We start from the raw sequence: 21,169 nt of genomic DNA, 5'->3' as shown, positions 1-21,169 counted from the left end.
ACTCCTCCAATCCATTCCAGGAAATTCCAGTTAATTATATGGGAGGGGGTGTGTGGGAGTAGGGGCAGATCCTTAATAGACTCTGGGCACTCTTTATGAATAGGAAGGTGAGGAGGGAGCCTCCAAGCTCTTTCTGTGTCAAGGAAACTTAACCCTTTTGGCTGCAGGCCAGGAACTTTTTCATGTGGATTTCCAGCCTCAGCCAGGAGATTCTCGGGTGCTAGAAAGAGCCTTTAATTCAAACCAGGTGCCTCTGAAAGGAAAACACTTCATGAAAGGCAAAAGCTTGGTCCCATTCCCTTGCAACAAAAGGGTAATCACGCACATTTTGACTGAAATATTCCCTCTTTGGAACCCAGCCTCCACGCTTTAAACAAGCTTGCTGAAACCTCATCCATTTGGACAATCTACATGAAACTGAGACTACCCAATATTTCTGGAGCCAGAGAAAATACTTGAGCAGCGTGCCAGCTGAGTCCGCCCAGAGCGGTGGAGCAAAAGGCCTTACAGTATGGAAAGCAGCGCATAGGCTGGCAGAGAACAAAGGAAAGTGGGTTTTGTGGCATTTTTGTTGTTGTTGTTGTTGCTGTCTGCAGCACTTAACACTGCAAATGCCGGGGTGGGGCAGGCAGAGAAAAGAAGGAAAAGCTGCACTTGGTACAGGGGATAGCAAAGATGATCCTGGATCCTGCCTGAACACCATGTGACAAGTGAGGTGTGCTTGGCAGCAGGGGGGGGGGGAGAGGCAGACAGCAGCAGTGTGTGGGGGGGGGGGGGAAGTGTCTGCTGGTGATGTCATGTTTTTGTTTACAGTACCTCTGCCATTGTTCTTTGTGTCTGGGACTGATATGGTGGTGGATGGCTGCCCAAGGACATTTCCTCCCACTCATGCATTCCTAGATGATCTCAGAATACACAGGGCAGCCTCCAGGAGGAGGAGAATGAAGAGTCTACATATCTTGGCAGGGCTGGACCAAGCGGTTTTCCTCTTCCAGTCAGGAAATCCACGGGCAATCCCTTTCCCCTTCTCTTATGGGCCAAAGCTTGGGGAAGTGACTTTGCAGACTAAAACTCCCAGTCTCCCCCAGCTAACACAAACTGGTTGGGAAATTCTCATATTCCAGAAGAGAACTTCTAACAAACTCTGTTACAATCATTATGCTGACAGATATTCTTGGTCCATTAGAGGCAGTACATTCTATTCTAATTGGTAGTACGGTAGCTCTTGAGGATTTCCACCAGGGACTATGACCTCTGTTCCTTGTCAATAGGAGGTGGCAGCGTCTCTACTGGGCATCTTCTGCTTGCAAAGCAAGTGTTTGTACTACTGAGCTCTATCTTCTCCCTGGTGATATTTATGGAATACCATCCCCTGGGAAGTTTCCCTGAGCAAGCTTTAAGGTAGTTAATGGGAATGATACATTGTGATGAAACTTGCTAAGGAGATCTCCTTGATCTCCCTGTTTCCTCTGAGCAAGAAAATGTTAATTTGGAGTGGGACGACAGATCCTAAAATCTCCTACCCAACATAGCCACTGGCCATGAGGCTCATGTGAGCACTGCTCTTTCCCCTCCTCTTCAAGTGAATACACAGAATCTGTTCAGTATTCAGGATAACTGCTTGTAAGGCCATGTATATAGGAAATCCAGAAAATTCTACCAGGTTTGCAAGAAATTTGCAAATTATTTATTTATTTATTTATTTATTTATTTATTTATTTATTTATTTATTTATTTATTTATTTATTTATTTATTTATTTATTTATTTATTTTATATGCCGCCCACACTACCCAAATGTTGGCTTGGAGTTATCAGACACTTCATAAATCTTCAATGGGATGTTTGTAGTGTCTCAGTGTCTTGGAGTAACTGGAAGTGTAAGTAAAAATAGTGGAAATGTTCAAAAACATTTGTAGCGTGCCTGGAATCTTCAAAAGTGGCTCAAAAATATGTGAAATAAATACAGTACATACACTCAGAATATAGACAGTAATCCTCAAATTTGCAGCATGTTTACTATCCCCGTTGTAGGGTAGAATCAAGTAACTGGAAGCTCAGAATAAGATAATCTTTTGTTAAGTAAACTGCTATGTAAAGTCTTCTTAGACTTGCCCAAGTTCAATTACTTTGCACATGTTTGGAAACAAAGAAATATGGACATAATCTACAATTTATAACTAGAAGTTAGTTAGCCTCTGCCATTAACCTCTGTTAGCAAAAAATGTTTTTTGTTTGTAGATTTCTGACTTACCCAGCTAGAACAATAAAGAAATCCAGCCGGTTCCAGGTGTCTCCCAGGTAGCATTTCTTCCCGAAAATCCCTAGTGCAATCATCTTGACAACCATTTCCACAGCAAAGAAGGCAAAGATGAAATCATCAAAGCTCTGGAAAATAAATAAGTGAGATGAGATAAACTTGCCACAAATATATAAGATCCTGCCTATCCTAAGATGGCCATGATACTGCAGGGCACTATCTTCCACACCATGATGAGGAAGATATTACCCTCAGACTGCAACTTTCATCATCCCTACCTTGCACTGATAAGAGGAATTTCAGATCATCATCAAGAGACCCACACATTCCATATCCCTGTCTGCCATATTCTTATGTTCTCCTGTAGTCTTGCCAATTCTGAAATCAACTTTAAAAGAACACTGGCAAGATAAACATTTTAGACCCAGAACGGTAATGGAAAAGTGAGTAGCCTTACAGTAAAATACAGGCAAAAATCCTGTTGCTTGGAATAGTAAATGACACTACAAGAATACCATTCACTCAGTGGGGATTTAAGGAGTTAACTTCTCCATATGTTTGGTCTTGGGCAAGCTGCATAGTCCCAGGGTGTCCCCAGAAGAAATAAATGTTAAATGACTTCTGAGTATACGCTACCTGGAAAACCCTGAAAGGGTCACCATAAATCAGACTTGATGGCACACAATTATCAGTTGATTCAAATGGGTCTACTTTGGTTTGATTACATCAAAGATGACATTTAACAATCAACTATTTAAAAACTAAGATCACCGTCTTTGGGAAGAGAGACTCCAGGTATAACTGGTCACTCAATGGACATACCCTTGAGCAGGTGCAATTGTTTCAATATCTGGGTCTGCATTTCAGTGAGAAACTTTCTTGGAAACAACACTTAAATGCTGTTACTTTACCAAGTGTCAAATCTATTGGGCAGCTGAAGAGGGTTTATTTATGTCAGAGGGAGTCAGTGAATAAATCCCGGCCTCAAGGTTTTTGTTGCTAAAATTTTGGCTCAAACGCTTTATGGGGTAGAAATATGGAGAGAGGAAGTTGAGACCAATTTGGAGGTTGTGCAGAATATAGTTGAAAAATATCACCTCCTAATGGTTATGTATCTGCTCTTTGGGCTGAATATCTTTATATACAACCCCCCCCGCCCCAGATCTGAATACAATAAACTGTGAATTACCTACCCTTTTAAAAAAATCTTAAACTGAGAGACTGCATGCCCTTTTTATGAGTCATGGAGAATTTGTCCAATTGTTAACAGGGACTTCTGCTCCCTTTTCAGAAACCAAATAAGTGCAAATTTCACTGGCTTCTGAATTTGAGCTTCATGAGCCCGTATGCACTGCATCTGGTGCATTGTGCTTTTTTGCTTTATTTTCACCCATCACATCTTATTAATTAATTAATTAATTTTAGATTTTAATTAATTAAAAATATTTTACCCTGCCTTTCTCCTTGAAAAAGACCCAAGGCAGCTTACAACAATGAAAGGCAATATTTGAAGTTGAAGCCAATGAGTATACAACTGTGGTTAACATCATTAAAAGATACTATTAGTACTAAGAACAATAATTATACAATTGGTTTTTTTTTAAATGGCACTCTGAGAAATGGAAAATACAAAAATGGTAAACACAAGTAGTACTAAAAATCCAATCCAAGCAGTAATGCATAACAATCCATCTTGGGGGGAAAAAATCTCACATCTTAGCCCAGGCCTGTGACACAAAAGGTCAGCTTCGATGCATCCATCAGTGCTCACTAGTTTGTCAAATATGGTGGAACTACTTCTACTCTCATCTTTTCAAACGGCTAGCCCTCAAAGTATAGTGAGGCATATTCAGTGAGGAACTTGTTGGTAAAATTTATTGCTTCCCGTTAAACAAGAAAGGATTGGGTTGGCTGGTTAGGTCTGCTCAGCAGAAATTTGTCTAGTCCCACTGAACACACCCCAGCATTTTCTATTCTGACTGGCAGCTTTGGAAATCACCTGTTTTTCTCCCTGAACCTTTTAAAACAAAACAAAACACAGGAAAAACCAAGGACTGCGGGGCAGGTGCTTTTCCATGGACCCGGGCTCCTTCCCATGTACCATCCTCTCTTTTTGGATCCTAATAGGCAGTACGATGAGTTTTTTTTTTAAAAAAGAGTCAAAGCCTTTACCTGGAGAATCTTGCAGCGTGGCGAATCACAGCCCATATCTTCACAAGGGTGGAACATGCCCAAAGTGACGCAGTTCAGGAGGATGACCAGCATACTGATTCTTTCAAACCAGGTGCACAGGAATTAGTCAAGGAAAACAGCCCATTTCAGGGTGCAAGTTAAGAGAACAAGTTCAAAATGATGCATCAGGATCATTATTAAGCATTAGGGACATGAACACACGTTGCAGGGAGAAGTAGGGGAAGATGGGGAGGCTAGCTTGTCTTCTGTGAGTCTTTTGTCACATGAGCTGATTACTCCTTGACTGGCTGCAATCTGTACATGGTTGATGACTTTTAGCCAACATTTGCCGTCCCATGAGGTTAAACAGCTACAGCACCATATGTACTACAGTAAAAGACAGAGGCAGCACAAGCACATGGTAGTCTTCTTTCAGTGTCTCTCCACCCATGGCACAATCTGATCATCATCATTATAATGAAGGATCACAGGTATCAGGTCTAACAATTTCTTAGGATTTCAGAACTTGCCAGACAGGAAAGGAGCAAATAATGTTGCTTGGGAACATAAAGGTGCTTAGCATTTCTATCCTTCCCCATAACCCAACACCCCAAGAACAGGTACTATTTTGTTTGAAAAAGAGGTTAGATATCCATAGAACATTTTTAAGATATTCGCCTGTGTTTTTTTAACCATTTTGTTTTTCTTTTTCCCCAGTCTTTGGGCAGAACCAAATGTAGAGCAGGCTCTGTGCACTTTCTCCATCTGTACATGATCACATCCATAATATATTATTTTCTGGTCTGTGTGAAGCAATATGTTCTCAAAAAAAGAGATGACAATTTTAAAAATAGCATGTCCTCTCCTAGTTTCAGTAGAGGACTAGTTCTACTTCCTGTGAAAAAGAACATTATTAATTAAACCCGTGCATTTGAAAATGCCTCTTTCAGAGAAAACTTTACTATATAACCTGACCACCTACTCATATCTTTTTTACTATCAATAGAAAAGAAAGATGATTTTTGCTAATAAAGGTAAATTCTACAGACTGGAAAACTATGTTGCATGATCTCAGTACTGTACATTTGGTAATCTAAGGATATTTGCTCATGTTTACTTATAAACTAATAATATACCTTGGGTCAATCATCAATCCAAATGGAGACTACAGCCAAGAAATCAGAGGAAGACTGAGTGTTGGAAAGACAGCAATGAAAGAATTAGAAAAGATCATCAAATGTAAGGAAGTGTCACTGGAGCCCAAGACCAAGATCATCTTGTATTTCCAGTCACCATGTATGGGTGTGATAGCTGGACAATAAAGAAAGTTGATAAGGGGAAAAAAAGATTCATTTGAAATGGGGTGCTGGAGGAGAGCTTTGCCGATACCCTGAATGGCTAGAAAGATGAACAAGTGAGTCCCAGATCAAATCAAGCCTGAACTAACTCTGGAGGTAAAAATGTTGACATTCAGCCTGCCCTACTTTGGGCACATCATGAGAAGGCAAGATTGTCTGGAAAAGAAAATAATGTTGAGAAAAGTGGATAGCAGAAAAAGAAGACATAATACGAGATGGACATCTCCCTAAAAACAACAAAAAAACTAGAATTGGTAGGTCCACTGCTTGGAAAGGATGGAGTAATACTAATGGGTGTCAGTTAGAAGACAAAAGTGCTGAACATTCAGCCTGGAGGCAATGAGGGGCTGCTACCAAAAATAAGAGACGGGATGGGAGCACCAAATATCTACATGAATTCAAGTCTGTGTAGAGCCTGCTGAGGTGTATCCAAGGACACTGAGGAATTGGTAGCTGTTATCTTGTGGCTTCTATCTAAATTCTCACAGTATTCTTTGGGAATAGGTGAGGGCCCTGAAGACTGGAGATGGTCGAATTTTGTCCCCACAAATCCAAAGGGGGGGGGGAGGAGAAGGAAAGAAAATAATTGGAAGGCAGAAGATCTGAGAGATCATTGACTGGTGACCTTGACATCAAAATCTGCAAAGGTTTTAGAGATCTTGAAGCGCTGGTCAGTGCGCATTTAGAGAAGAATGTAATTACATCTTAAATCTAGCATAGGGTTCTCCAAAACAAACTATGACAGATTAATATTACATTTATTTCTAGCAGAGTGGTAGATGAACAGAATAACATGGCTTGATTTCGTCAAAGCTTTTGCACAATATTCTTGTGGCTAAGATGCTAAAATGTGGGCTAGGCAATGCTTTTTGTGGATTTTAAGCTGGTTGATGGGCAACACCCACAGAATGCTAACCAAGAGGTCCTTGTCACCCTTGGGGTGAGAGGTGATGTCGAGTTATCTCCTGAGCCTGATATTATTCAATATCTTTACAAATGATTAGGGTGAAGGGATGGAAGGGCTTAGAAGGAAGGGACCTCCAAATACCGGATGCAGGGGAGGGGCATCAGGAGACAGCTATCTAATTGTCTCGTGTGCTCCCAGAGGCATCTGGTGGGTCCACTGTGAGATACAAGGAGCTGGAACAGATGGGCCATTGGCCTGATCCAGCAGGGCTCTTCTTATGTTCTTATGTTCATGAAATTTGCAAGTGACACCAAACTGGGAGACACCTAATACAATAGAAGAAATGGGTTAAACTGAACCAAGTGTCAACCAGAGAAAATATAATGTATTTCCATTTAGACAGGAAAAATATGAGATGCATGCATATAGGATTTGTGACAGATGTCAGTAGTCTGTATGAAATTGATCTAGAGGTCTTAGTAGACCACAAGCTAAACATGAGATAATATTATGCAGCAACAGAAAAACAAATTAAAACAAACAAACAAGAAACAGCAGGAACAACAAAACCTAAGGGAACATTAGGCCACATCAACCAAAGTATAGTGTCCAGATGAAGTGAAGTAATTTTTCCATACTATTCTGCTTTGGTCAGATCCCCTTGGAATACTGTGTCCAGTTCTGGGCAGCAAGATTCAAGAAAGCTATCAACAGGCTAGAACATGTCCAGAAGACAATGACCAAGATGGTGAAATATGTGAAAGCTGCACCCTGTGAAAAACAGTTAAGGAAACTGGATAAGTTTAGCCTGGAAAAGAGAAGGCTGTGTGGGGAATATGATAACGATCTTTAAATATTTGAAGAACTTATTGCATGGAATAGAAAGTCTGGTGAACAATTGACTGGTCAACTTTCCTGGCAAAACCAGGAGACGTTTTAGAGATCACTGAAGGCTGGGTGGGTCAGTGAGCACTTTAAAAAGAATGCAGTTCTTCCTTAGATCTCGCGTAGATGAAGCAAACATGCCTTCTGTGGCTCCAGGGGATATGGCCCAAACCAGTGGGTTCAAATTACAAGAAAGAAGGTTTCAACTAAGTGTAAGGTCGCAATCAGGATTTTGAAATGTGCCAAGAAACAAGACAACAGCCAGGATTAGAGATGGGGGTATTCATATATGAACACGAATAGACCCACACAGATGTACTTAACAAGGGTCCGGCCCCCCACAGGGCTGGATTGTCCACTCACCCATCTGGCAGTGGCGGCGGCCTCATTCATCCTTCCAATCACACCCGGAACCCCTCTCTCTTCCCGCTCGGCTAGCCACTCCAAGTAAGGGGAGGAAAGATGAGTCTCCCTGCATGGCTGCCAAGTCACTAGCCGAGCAGGAAGAGAGAGGGGCTCCAGGACTGATTGGAAGGATGAGCAAGACCACCAGCAGTGGCGGCGGACAAGTGAATAGATAGTCTGGCCCCAGGGGGCAGACCCTTGTTAACTCCAGTGGGGCTGTTTGTATTCATAGACAAATACGAATAACCCCATCTCTAGCCAGGATCACTGGTGTAACAAGGGAGTCATATGCTCCCTGTAACCAGCTCTGTGCTGAGGCAGTTGAAGGTTGTGCATACTTTTCAAAAGCAGGCCCATTTATAGCTTCTTACAGTAACTAAGAGTGCAACTAGATAGCCAAGGCGTCCTGGGGCTGGATTGGGCCAAACAGGATGCTCTGAGGTGCAGGATGCCATTTGGGATGATCCTTGTATCCACATTTCTCAAGTCACCCTATTTAGCTTGTCCCTCCCTTTGAAGGGGAAGAAAATAATAAAATAACAGAGAGAGAGAGAGAGAGAGAGAGAGAGAGAGAGAGAGAGAGAGAGAGAGAGAGAGAGAGAATCCTTCTGTGTGTCCTGTCCTATCTCCCCCTCTATGGGGGAATGGAGTGAACCAGGAGGAAATTCCAATTTAAATTATATATATTTATATGTAAATGTTATAATCACTTAATTGGATTACCACTTAACTAACGTGGTGCTGGTTTATAAGGGATCTTTTTTTAAAAAAACAATAATCTGTAGCCTCTTTTGTCTCCCCCTCGACAGTGGAGACAGAAGGAGCTGTGCAAATTTATTGATTTCTTCTTTTCCACCTATGCAATGGTTAGATCCTATTTTGGCTTAAGAGAAGTGACAGCAAAGCCATCTTCCTTAGTTTGATACTGGTGGTGATCATACATGATGGAATGGAACCAAAACAGAGCAATCCTACTCTGCCAGGGACTTAAAAAGGTTCGGGTAGGCATGGATAAGGGTGAGGCTGGTTCACAATTGCTTGTATGTCATGGAGTTGCTGGAAAACGGAAGCAAATCAGTCTATTCCCAAAGTGGAAGAGAGGGCCACGCAAAGGCAAGTGACACCATGGCCAGATCAGACATGATGTTCCACGTTCTGTGGAGAAAAGCTGGAAGGAAGGGACCCAGAGTAGGCGAATTATAGGGCGTTATCCTAAATGACTCTAAGAGTTCCATCCAGTCTGAGCTACAGGATATAAAAACATTTTGACAAGACTCATAGGAAGGGGGAAGAGAACTATTTTACATTTAAATGCATACTCTGCTAGTAAGAACAAACACAAGAATTGTAAAAACCGATCTCAGTCTCATTTGTGAAAAGGCCCTCTGGGACATTTGAAACAGAAGAAACTGAGTGCAAAGAGAGCAATTCTGCAAGAGAAAAAGTGTGCAAGCTACATACAGATTGTTATGGTAAAAAATCCACCCACATTTATGTCAAGTGTAAGACAAACACACTATGATTCTGTGACTAGATATGCCTAATCAGCACATGAAGACAATGTGTACAGTATATACAGCAAAACAGAGACGTCTTTTTTCTCTCCCCCCCCCCCTTTTACAGGAGTACTTGGTCGCAACAGAAGTGGTCCTTGGGCTCTGACACACTCTTGCCTACTTCTTTACATCTGGTGAGTGGTATTAAATGCATTCTTAATTGCCACATATCCTGAACTTAGATATTAAAAGCTGGCTGCTCCAAATTGCTTCTTACTAAGAGCACAGGTAATAATAAGAACAACATAATTCTGCAAAAGAGGTATTTACTACTAATAAGCTATTGTAGCATTATGGAAAGACAACAAATACATACCCAGATCAAAAGCAAACTGCACCAAACCCCAGCATTAAACAAGACATTCATATTTTGTTTACCATGCAAGTTTAGTCTTAATGAGATGTGTCTTGAGTCAAATGGCTTGCATTTGTCACTTCCTGTTCAAACAAAAAATGTCTAGTCCTGAGGCATAGTATCCTCCATATGTGTGAATAGTGCGGATGGTTGGTTGAAAGAAATCCACTTATTTACCCCCTTCCTTGTTCTCTTTCAAACCAATCCACTTGACCATAAATTTTAGAAGAGTTGTTGAGGCTGAAGTTGGACCAGACCAAGTTTTAAGGAACTACTAATTACTCTAACAGAACAACCACCAAAGCCACAGCATATCACACCAGGAAAATTCAGGATAGCAACACGGTGGGGCTTTCTTTGTGCTCTCCAAGTGGTCATGGCCAGTGACGTCAAGTCCTCCAGAAGGGAGAAAGGCATTGCTCAACCAAGGGCCCCTGTCTAGCACCTGGTTCATCTGACCTTTAGTGTAAGAGGACTCTGCATGAGATTAGGGTGAAATGCCCTAGTATCCTGGAGCTGCTCAGGGTCAGCCAATTACTTTGGCGTACACTAAGTGAATGGCCATGAAAGCTTAAGCTCACTAGACAATTGTGCTTTGCCTCTGCAGCCCATGAAAGTAAGATATCACTTTTGGGAGACACAAGATACGAAAAGTCAAGAAGTCAATGTTTTTGCCACAACAGCTATGACCAATGCAGCATTAGAAACATATCCTAATTCTCCTGACTTTTCACTACCTAATTCCTTGGAGAAGTCAAGCAATAATAACTTCTGTAGAAAGAACTATCTGAATGATACAACGTACACTTCGTGGTGCAATGGGCAATAGCTTAAACATTGCCTTCCCACCCCCATTTGGCATTAGTGCTCTTAAACCCTTTACTGCTTCTTTGATCCTTACTGTTTTCCATACCCTATTCTATATATTTTTGGTTTTCACAGATATTGAAATCACAACAAGCAAGGCAACCAAGTCTACGCCTCTTGATGGGACCCTTCTGCTGGGCCAGCAACCTATAGTTTTCCTTGACCTTGAACACCCATCAGGTATTCTGATCATGACAAAACTGTTGAAGGCCCTGAATGTGGAAGACTGTTCTTTCAACCACATTCTCCATACTAAGGGTCTCTGGTTTAACCATAACTTAAATCATGGGTTGTCAATGTGACAACTAGTGCACAGTCACAGACCACAAAGACTGTTCTACAAAAAGTCTCTATGGGCACGTATGGAATACTTTTGATAAACCTCTCCTAACTTGCTTAATAACCATTCTGCGGACTGAGTTTAGATAAGGTGATGATGGAAAAGACAGGTGGAAACATGCAGTCTGGATTTGTGTGCCTAAAATCTTCCTAAAATGAAGTAGCTCCTTTGCCATGGAACTTGTGTAAGAAAGGTCTCAGAATCTTCACCTCCTCCCGTTCATATTCATGCCTCCAGATACTGTATTTCAGTTTTGTTAAAATATATTATCTTGTACATCTTGTTCTTTTGTTCATTGCCAGCAGTCCTTTGGAATGCAAAATGTAAGCCAAAGTGTTTTTCCTGTTCGTTAATTCAAACCTTGATGGTTTCTAGAGTTTGATCTAATTCTGTTCCTACTAATTCAGGGCTGGGCAATTTGTGGCCCTTTACCAGCTCCTTATGTTGTGAAATCTGTCCCCATTTATGGATCATTACTGTAGTGGCAAGCTGGCATACCTAATACAACTGAATGAGAGAAACAGTTGCATATTGGTGCACAGTGAACATGAGACTGGGATGGCCCTCAGCAAATAGCCATCTGGGAGGTAGTCTGTCCTATAGTAGTGGGCTAGTGTTGTACCAATGTAGGCTTTGTGGTGACGCCCGGATGGCTTATCTTGTTTTGGTTGATGCCAGACTTCTTTCCTCCAAAATGGCCTGGAACTTGACTCAACTTCTGCCACTGCTGAAAGCAAATACAGTGAATGCCATGTGGTCATACCAAGCCTGACACCGTCTTTATCTATGAATATGGTGGGACTGGGCTAGGTGTCTGTCAAACCTCAGCACAAGCAGTGATAAAATATACCTTTGAGACAACAGAGGTGTTAGCTCTGTCACATCTAGCTAACCCTCTGGACTCCTTTACACTATTTAAAAATAAAACATGAACATATATTGTGAGTACGGTTCTGTGATATTTCTATTCCTTAAAAATTTATGTTTCTTTCAAAATATAAACAAAACGATTACATAAAACTGGAAGAACAAATTCCAGACAGCCATGTTACGTCATGTTGAACATATTCTGCTCTTATTCCTAAAGATTACCAGGCGAACCAGAACAAAATATATCCCAAGGGGTAGGAAGAGAAGACACAACATACTTCAAAGGACAAAAATATTTCAGCTTTGATTGTACAAAAATGTAGCACCACTGCAATTTTAGTGCAACCTTGAAAGAAAATGAGTACAGAAATGGGAGTACAATGTGTTTTCAAATGTGCAACACACACACACACACACACACACACACACACACACACACACACACACACACACACACACACACACACACACACACACACACACACACACACACACTGTATACAGGGAAATCCGACAACCTAATTCCCATTGGATACTGTGCTGGGTATTTTTACATGTTCACTCCCTGCTCTTTTCTGACATATGCATCCTGACACATCCTGCTGTTGTCCTGGAATCTCCCAGCAGTTTCTGTCTTAGTACTTTATTAAAGGATTTGAAGTTCATCACTGGCAAAGTTGTGGAAGGCACTTGCCTGCTCAGATGGAGGCTATCCAAAATGATGTCAAAGGGAACCACAATCCTCCAAAATGGTTCTACCTGTTTCTCTTTGCTGCCTATTCTGATTGCTCCCCACCACCACATTGCTCTATTTGGAATGAAGAGCCCTAGCTGTAACCTAAAGCAGGAATCCCTGTTGTCCTCATGTGCAAATACTTCCCTGCAATTAAAACAACAACAGCCTCCCCCCACATGAAAAAAACACACACAGAAGTTCTAAGCAAATAAATAACATCATCATAATAGCAATGGTCTCCATGCGTGGTCCACTCGTCCTGAAGTACCTGCTCCTCAAACCCTGTGAGTCTCTCAGGCTGCAGTTCTAAAGGCATGTTTTGAGAACAAGCCCCTTTCCCCTGAATTTAGTTGCATTTCCTTCTTACCAGGCATGCAGAGGGTGGCATTAGTTGAAACTCTTCTTACCCTAGGTTGGGTAATACCTTTATTGGGTCACTAAGAAGATGCAAAGAAGGGATGCCTTTGAGCTCATGAGAAATCTTCATTGAATGAAGAGCCTGGAGTAGGGGAAGAAGCAAGCCAGTGCCTAGTAAAGATTAAAAGCCTGGCTGGGAGATCTGCCCAATGCCATGAGCACAGCATGAGTGACCAAGTGACAAAGGGGACAAAGCTCATGTACCTTTCATAGCTGTGGGGAGGATAAAGCGCCCACAGGCATAGCTGCGCCTATGGACACTTCCATTTCTAAACAAGAAGCCTTGGTCTTTCTTCAAGAACAATGGGCATCATAACTAGACTGGTTTTACTGGATATGTTCCCTCATTCCCTAGCCACATGCTTTTGTGTTGCCTTAGAGCAGAAGAAAAGGGCAGCAGTGTGAAGTCTTTATGCCACAAAACAGTGCACTAAACATAGGTACCCACATTAGGTTGAAAATCAATTAAAGCCAAAGGGGTAGCCATACCTGGTGGTTGGAAGAGACAGAATCCTCAATGAGGATCAGGTCTCATGGAAAAACAGAGACAAGCAGAGAGAGGTCATACTTTTTCTGCACACACCAGTGGACCATAACACCCTGGCTGTGGGTTGTTCCTTTTCCAACCCTGCTCTTAAGCAACACGAGAAGCCTTTTATATCACCAGAGGCAACAGACAAATTTACATGAACCCCAGTCTGGGTTTTTTTTTTGGGGGGGGGAGCATTTGGTCTATTGAGAGTAGGAAGACAGAAAGACATCACCCTGACCCTTTTGTTTTACACTCATCTTGCGTTGACTCTGTCTTTGTGAATGATCTACAACTGCTCTACTGTTCAGGAGAACTCAGAACCTCATCTTACTTACAATATTTTGGCAATTTAAAAAAAAGACACTATTCAACACAGAATTTTGTTTCTAGATCCCCTGCCAGGGGTTGCAGCCTGAGAACGCCGGGAGGAGCCTCGTGGCGCAGTGGTTAAAACGCTGTACTGCAGCTAAAACTGTGCTCACGACCTGGGGTTCAAATCCCAGGTAGCCGGCTCAAGGTTGACTCAGCCTTCCATCCTTCCGAGGTCGGTAAAATGAGTACCCAGCTTGCTGGGGGGGCAATGTGTAGCCTGTATAATTAAAAAATTGTAAACCGCCCGGAGAGTGCTTGTAGCGCTATGGGGCGGTATATAAGTCCAATAAATAAATAAATAAATAAATAAACATCTGGGGGAGTAGATCACGTGGCTACTGCCCCAGTTGTCAGGCTGCAACCCCCGGCAATCTTTAACCTTGGCTATGCTATTGAAGACTGATGCGAATTGCAGTCCAGAGTCACCTGTGTTTTTGCCCACCCATTTCATAACAAATTGCCCCATTTCATGATGTAGCCAATGCCACTAGCCAGTCATTAGACTGTACATGGTAAGGATTGAGCTGAACATTTTTCAGCCTCTTCTAGCAAAACTGAAGAGACTGTAGGTGCCATCAGATGGTAAAAAAAGAGGTATGTGTGTGACCCAGGAGAAGTCATTATAATGGGAATGATTTCCCTTAGAGCACATGTGTAAGCGTTCAGATCTCCAGATGTCAATAAACTACTACTATCACATTTCACCATTGGCTACACTGCCAATGGGTGATGCGAATCAGAATGCCACAATATCTGGAGGTTCCCAGGATCCCTACCCTGCCTTATAGCAGGTCTGGAAACACCACCCTCAATCTGGTTAGCTTCATGCCAGTATTCATGACGTCATGTAACCTTGTCGTGAAGTCAACCAAAGTGAAACCAAAGCTTCCTACCTTCACTCTAGGAATTGCTGTATAAGGGAGAACAGGCAACAAAGAGCCTCCAAAACACCAATTAATGTCGCAGTTGGTGACAATTCTACTGCCGTCTTCACCTTTTCCACACCCTACCCCCCCAAACCAACAAAACACCACCCACAACTATAGTGGGTGAGGTTTTTGGGAGGGGGCTCAGTAATATGAACAGGGAGGGTTGCCACCCCTGCTCACTCTTTCAAATTGCCATTAAATCATACAGTATGCAACAAGCTACTTTATTGATAAAGGTGGTGCATGGCAATTATGGGATAAAGAGTGAGCCTCCTTTGAAAGGCAGAGGCTCAGATCTCAACCAAATGATGTCTGGAACCAGGTAGCGTTGTACTAGTTGCCTTAGATGAAATGCTTCAGAAGCCTTTCTGAAGCAACTGAAGTATAAACCACATCCACATTAATTAGTCCCAAATTCCAGCAAATGTAGGGGTAACTTATGAATAAATATGCACTTCTTAACCTTATTTGCAGCCAGTGATTGATCTGCCCTCTATAAATTATCTTTTTCAAGAACACAGTTATATCCATTAAGCATTTATAAGTAACATCAAGAAGGCTTTCAAAACCAAACTGCATATTATTATATGGAGAAAAACATGCACTATATGCCTGGCATCCCATCATGGCCAACCAGACACTTTGGGAAACCCACAGCGAGATTAGGAATGCAGCAGCATTCTCCTAATGTATATCTGTGAATATTCTCAGTCATTCAGGTGAAGTTATCTGGAAGTAGAGTCATGGCAACTGGACTTCTTTCTTATTGGGCTGACAAGCAGCTTCTTCAGTCTGAGGAGAGTTGGTAGGAGATCCCTGATATATTCCCCCCCCCCGTTGGTTTCACTCCCCCCCCCCTGGTCTGAATAGGCTCCTTAGAAGGACAAAGGACTGGGGGTGAGGGATAATCCCACTTCTGCAGTCCTTCTCCACCCATTTTCAAGGGTTGTTAACGGTAATTAACGATGGTCTTTCTGGTGTGTGTGGTTTGAGACAGTTGCAGGAGAAATGCAGGGAACAACAACAGCCACTCTTTGTGGCCTTCATAGATCTCACAAAGGTCTTTGATCTGGTTAGCAGGGATGGCCTTTTAAAAATACTTCCCAAGATTGGATGCCCACCTTGACTCCTTAACATCATCAGGTCCTTTCATGAGGTAATGAAAGGCACTGTAGTTTTTGATGGCTCAACATCAGATCGCTTTGGCACCCAAAGCATAGTGAAACAGGGCTGTGTCCTCGCACCAACACTTTTTGGGATCTTTTTTGCTGTCATGCTGAAGCACGCCTTTGGAACTGCAACAGAAGGTGTCTATCTCCGGACTAGATCAGATGGAAAGCTCTTTAATCTCTCTAGATTGAGAGCAAAGACCAAAATCCAACTGAAATGCATGTGGGACTTCCTCTTTGCCAATGATGCAGCCATTGTTGCCCACTCTGCTGAAGACCTCCAACAACTCATGAATTGTTTTAGCAAGGCATATCAAGACTTTGGATTAACAATCAACCTGAAGAAAACACAAGTCATGGGCCAGGGGATGGACTCACCCCCCTCTATTACCATCACACAAGAATTGGAGGTTGTTCATGACTTTGTGTACCTTGGCTCAACGATCTCTGACACTCTCTCCCTAGATGTCACGCTGGATAAACGTATTGGCAAAGCAGCCACCATGTTCTCAAGACTCACAAAGAGAATATGGCTCAATAAGAAGCTGACAGCATAGACAAAGATCAGGTCTATAGAGCCTGTGTCCTGAACACACTCCTGTACTGCAGTGAGTCCTGGACCCTTTGTGCACAGCAGGAGAGGAAGCTGAACATGTTTCATATGCATTGTCTCCAACGGTTTTTGGTATCATCTAGCAGGACAAAGTTCCAAATAGAGTAGTCCTAGATAGAGCTGGAATTTTTAGCATGTATACATTACTGATACAGCGACGTCTACATTGGCTTGAGCACGTTGTGAGAATGGCTGATGGTCGGAATCCAAAAGATCTCCTGTATGGAGAATTAGTGCAGGCAAATAGCCCCAGAGGGAGACCACACCTGCGATAGAAGGATATCTGCAAGCGAAATCTGAAGGCCTTGGAAATGGACCTCAACAGATGGGAAACCTTGACATCTGAGCGTTCAGCCTGGAGGCAGGCGGTGCATTACGGCCTCTCCCAATTTGAAGAGACACTTGCCAAGCAGGCTGAGGCAAAGAAGTCACTAAAGCAGCAAAATCAGGGAGCTAGACGGGGTACAGATTGTACTTGTCTTCAGTGTGGAAGGGATTGTCACTCTCGAATTGGCCTTCTCAGCCACACTAGATGCTGTTCCAAGTCCTCCATACAGAACACAATACCATAGTCTCTCGAGACTGAAGGATGCCTAATCTGAATCTAATCTGAATCTGGTTTGAGAGAGGGGTCAGGGAGGCCATACATGTGCATATAGAAAATCCCTCACTCAAAAGGGGTGGAGGCCTTAGATGCAATCTGTCTCCTATTTATCATGCTGCCCTTTCATCCATCCCCAGGAAGATTAGGACCACACACACCAGAAAGATCACTTTTAACAACCATACATGACCCATCAGCCCAATCCCACCCTGCAAACGCCACCTAAAACAGTAAAAAGCTAAAAGCAGCACCTTACCTCCACCACTGTCACCGGGCCCTGGCTCCACTGCTGCCACGACCGCCGCCACCAGGAGGCCTCCGGGAGTCTGCCCATCACCTCCCCATCCCGGGGGGAGGGGGAAGGCTGGCCCCTGTCCAGGGAGGAAGTCCTGCAGCTGAGCGGGACAGGAGCGAGGCCACCTCCTTCCCTCCTCCCCGCCGCCCCATCCCACAATGGCAAGACCCCTTCCCCGGGGTCGCTGGACACTCTTGCACGCAGGCCGCCGGGAGGTGCCCCGGAGCTGAGAAAAGCAGAGCGCACCCGGGATCCCTGGCCAGTCCCGGCACGTTCCTTCTGTGGCACCCGCTTTCCCCGGAGGGCCGGCAAAAGTTGGCCAGGCTGTGGTCCGCATCCACGTCTGGCAGACCGCATCCCCCAGCCAGCCTCCCCCCTCCCTGGCAGCAGGGCAAAGTTTGGTGGCAGCGCCCATCCTCCTCTCTGCATGCGGGGCTGGCGGGCGTGGGCGACTCACCCGGGAGGCTGAGCATGGCTGGGATGGTCCAGCAGCTCACCTCCCGGTAGCGGCAGCAGTGGCTGGGGAAGCTTGGGAGGCTGAGCTTCCCTTTTCCTAACCGTTGGGGCGAAAGAGCTACAAAGAAGCAGCATTTTCGACACCAACAGTTTGAATTTCTCGCCTTCCCCCCCGCCTTTCTCTGTTCTTACGTCGAAGCTCCACTCGCAAGTCGAAGCAAAATTTTGCAAGTGGAGCTGTTCGTAAGTAGAAATGTTCGTAAGTCAAGGCACCACTGTATCCTGGATGGCACAGAAGCTCTGTCACAGCATTACAGATATTTATAAACTGCTGGATAGCTCAGTGGTTTAGTTACCTGACTGCGGAGCCAGAGGCTGGGAGTTCAATTCCTTACTTGTACCTCCTGAAAGTAGAGCCAACCTGTGTAACCTTGGGCCAGCTGCACAGTCCCAGGAGAACCCCAGAAGAAAGGAATGGTAAACTGTTTCTGAGTATCCTCTACCTAGAAAATCCTGAAAAAGTGTTTCTATAAATTGACTTAACAGTGCATGATGATGATGTGCAATTACTGACATCCAAAGATTTCCAAGCCATGAGCAACAGCAATTGTTGATCATCATCATCATCTCAGAAATATAAAGCTGGAAGGGACCCTATGGCTTATTGAGTCCAGTCCCTGTGAAGGAGACACAATGGAGGAATTGAACTCCCAACTTCTGACTATCCAACAGTTCACAAAGCAGGACATACATTCAACATGAAGGCCAGTATCCTTTTCAACATATAAGCACCTAGAGCTACAGGTACTTTGGTGACATAACAAGGAACCTCGTAAAGCTACCATTACCTTCCTACACTCCTGTTGTTGCAGCAACTTCTGCTCTTTGAACTCCATGTGTCCAAATACTGGACAGGCCACTGGGCACAGCATCTCTATTATTCAAAGTAAGAGGAGATAGGCAGGGGAGGCTTGTGAAAATATGCAGCGTAGGTTTTCGCTCACCCAAGGGAACTTTGGTAAGAAAAACATGTCAACAAGAAAGGCTCCAGAAAATGGGTTCAAGCGTGCCCATTTAGGATTGGATCAAACTCTGAAGGGATCTGGGTCTGGGGTTGTTTTAACCTATTTCCTGGAGCAGCCCTTGATGCTCCAATTCCTTTCTCAAAGGTACTTTGGTAAGATGCCCTGACCAAGGAGTTTGTCTTCCTCAAGTGAAGGGCAGGACAAACAGATGCCAGCTGGAAAGGCAGCTGAAATGTTACCTCAGTTCTTCCAGTGTGATTCCTCTGTCATACTTGAGACATCAGGTTAGTTTAAAGGACATTGCTAAGAGAGGGGGCAGAGGGCAGCTGGAGAGTTCAGGAGGATGAAAACAGGAAGCTATCACTACTGCCCTCACTTGAGGCCAACTGGCACTCAAATCTGCCACTTGAGGCATTTTGCCTCATCGCCTAACAGGAAGGCTGGCTGTTAATAAATACTGGCAAATGTTCTCGTCTTCAGAGAGAAATTGCATTTTGACACACAGAGACACAAGGCACTCTGTTGAAAAAAATAATTGCCAGTTGCTGCAAGATGTTTCACTCTTGCATGAGAGTGAAAAGACGAGAGAGATTTCTTATTTTAAGCCATAGCAAATAAGGTCTCTCTTTTTTGGCACCTAAAGTGCAAGTGTGTGTATACAAAGGGATGGTGTGTGTTTTCTTTTCTCTCTCTCTCTCTCTCTCTCTCTCTCTCTCTCTTGCATAAAATGCATTTATAGAAGTGTGTGAATCACCTCCATACATTTTTCATGAAAAAAGTCCTGAAAATGCTAAAAATGCAGGGAAACTCCCATAATGTTGCCTATTAAGGAGAAAACTTTCTAAAATTCTTTGAATGGAATATTTAAAGTGTTACATCCCTAGCTATGAAAAGGCGTCATTATGTGAAGGCTTGCTCGGCTTCCTGGGCTCTGAAGGATCTGGCCTCTGCTATGATGTTGTGCAATCTATTGTGTTGCATGGAAAGGCTATAATGAGCAAGCAGGTGAAAAAGGGAGGAGAGAAGAAAGTTGGGCCACTATGGAATCATTTAGGGTAGAAGCCAACATCCAAAGTTCAACAGGGGTTTGGGGGTGTTCTTTTTTCTTATCTCCCCCCCTCCTTGGCATTTAGGTGCTGCTAGATTGAGAGGTGAATTCATTAGTCCTAAAGGTCTCCCCTACCACTGCCAAATTTTATGATGTTAGAGAATACTGGCCATCCTTCCAACTGCTCATGGGAGTTTCGAACCACTCCATTTCTTTAAGCTCCTAATTGCAGAGTGGCAATGACAGTTCTTCCTCCCCCTGCACACTTCTTTCCTCATTATCTAGCCCGAATTCACCACCAGTTTCCTCAGCAAATGCTGATTTCCTCTCCCTTGAATGATAAATAATAATAGGTTGTAAAAGAGAGAGGTGACTTTAAATGATACGAAAAAAGAGAGGACGAGGATGAAGGGAAATATTCAGAGCAGAACTGCAGCAGAGCCTTGAAGATATAGACGATATAGAAGAAATAGATGCAGACACCTATGCACTCATACTGTACAGAGACCATGTTCTTATTTTCTGTCATGGCCTCCTCAGGCATCGCCTTACCCTGTTCTTGGGGGACAGAGCTATCGGTGAGATACTAGTTATGATGGCTGTATGTCACTCCCAAGGTCCAAGGCAACATGCCTCCTAATGCCAGCTGCTCGGAAACCTCCCGCCCCACTTGCATCCAGGTTTCACTGTGGTAGCAGAATGCTGGCCTAGACTAAGACTGCAACTACACAACAAAGTACTATGGGATTTGCTGTGCATGTAAAATGGATGAATTTCCTTTTTTAAAAAACTGATCACATGCCACAAAGGACAATTCCAATCAACCGTGCCACAGCTAACTGAAGACTAGATCCACTCTACTTCTAATTACAAAACCCTTCACCCAAGCAACTGCACAGGAAAATAAAATCAGAACAGAAGGCATTCATGATCATATATATCATTTTGCCTCTGGTTGCAGAATTAACTCTTCTATAATTTTGCACTTTGGTCCAGTTG

At 43.3% G+C, this 21,169-nt stretch overlaps 1 protein-coding gene across 13 annotated transcripts in view; it reads right to left on the bottom strand.

The window, feature by feature from the left end:
• The window catches only part of CACNA1G (calcium voltage-gated channel subunit alpha1 G), a 208,665-nt gene extending 201,963 nt beyond the window's left edge, over positions 1 to 6,702 (bottom strand). For all 13 annotated transcript variants that reach the window (XM_078384211.1, XM_078384216.1, XM_078384217.1 and 10 more), the window contains exons 1-2: positions 4,432 to 6,702; positions 2,254 to 2,387 (exon numbers count right to left, since the gene is read on the bottom strand). In XM_078384211.1, the coding sequence (XP_078240337.1) occupies positions 2,254 to 2,387; positions 4,432 to 4,524 (227 nt within the window). In that variant the 5' untranslated portion in view covers positions 4,525 to 6,702. The remainder of the gene's footprint in view (positions 1 to 2,253; positions 2,388 to 4,431) is intronic.
• Positions 6,703 to 21,169: the final 14,467 nt, after the last annotated feature.

Source organism: Pogona vitticeps, chromosome 2 (genome assembly GCF_051106095.1).
Source record: "Pogona vitticeps strain Pit_001003342236 chromosome 2, PviZW2.1, whole genome shotgun sequence".
Taxonomy (NCBI): domain Eukaryota; kingdom Metazoa; phylum Chordata; class Lepidosauria; order Squamata; family Agamidae; genus Pogona; species Pogona vitticeps.
The sequence above is the reverse complement of the archived record's forward strand: the minus strand, read 5'-3'. Positions and strand labels throughout refer to the sequence as shown.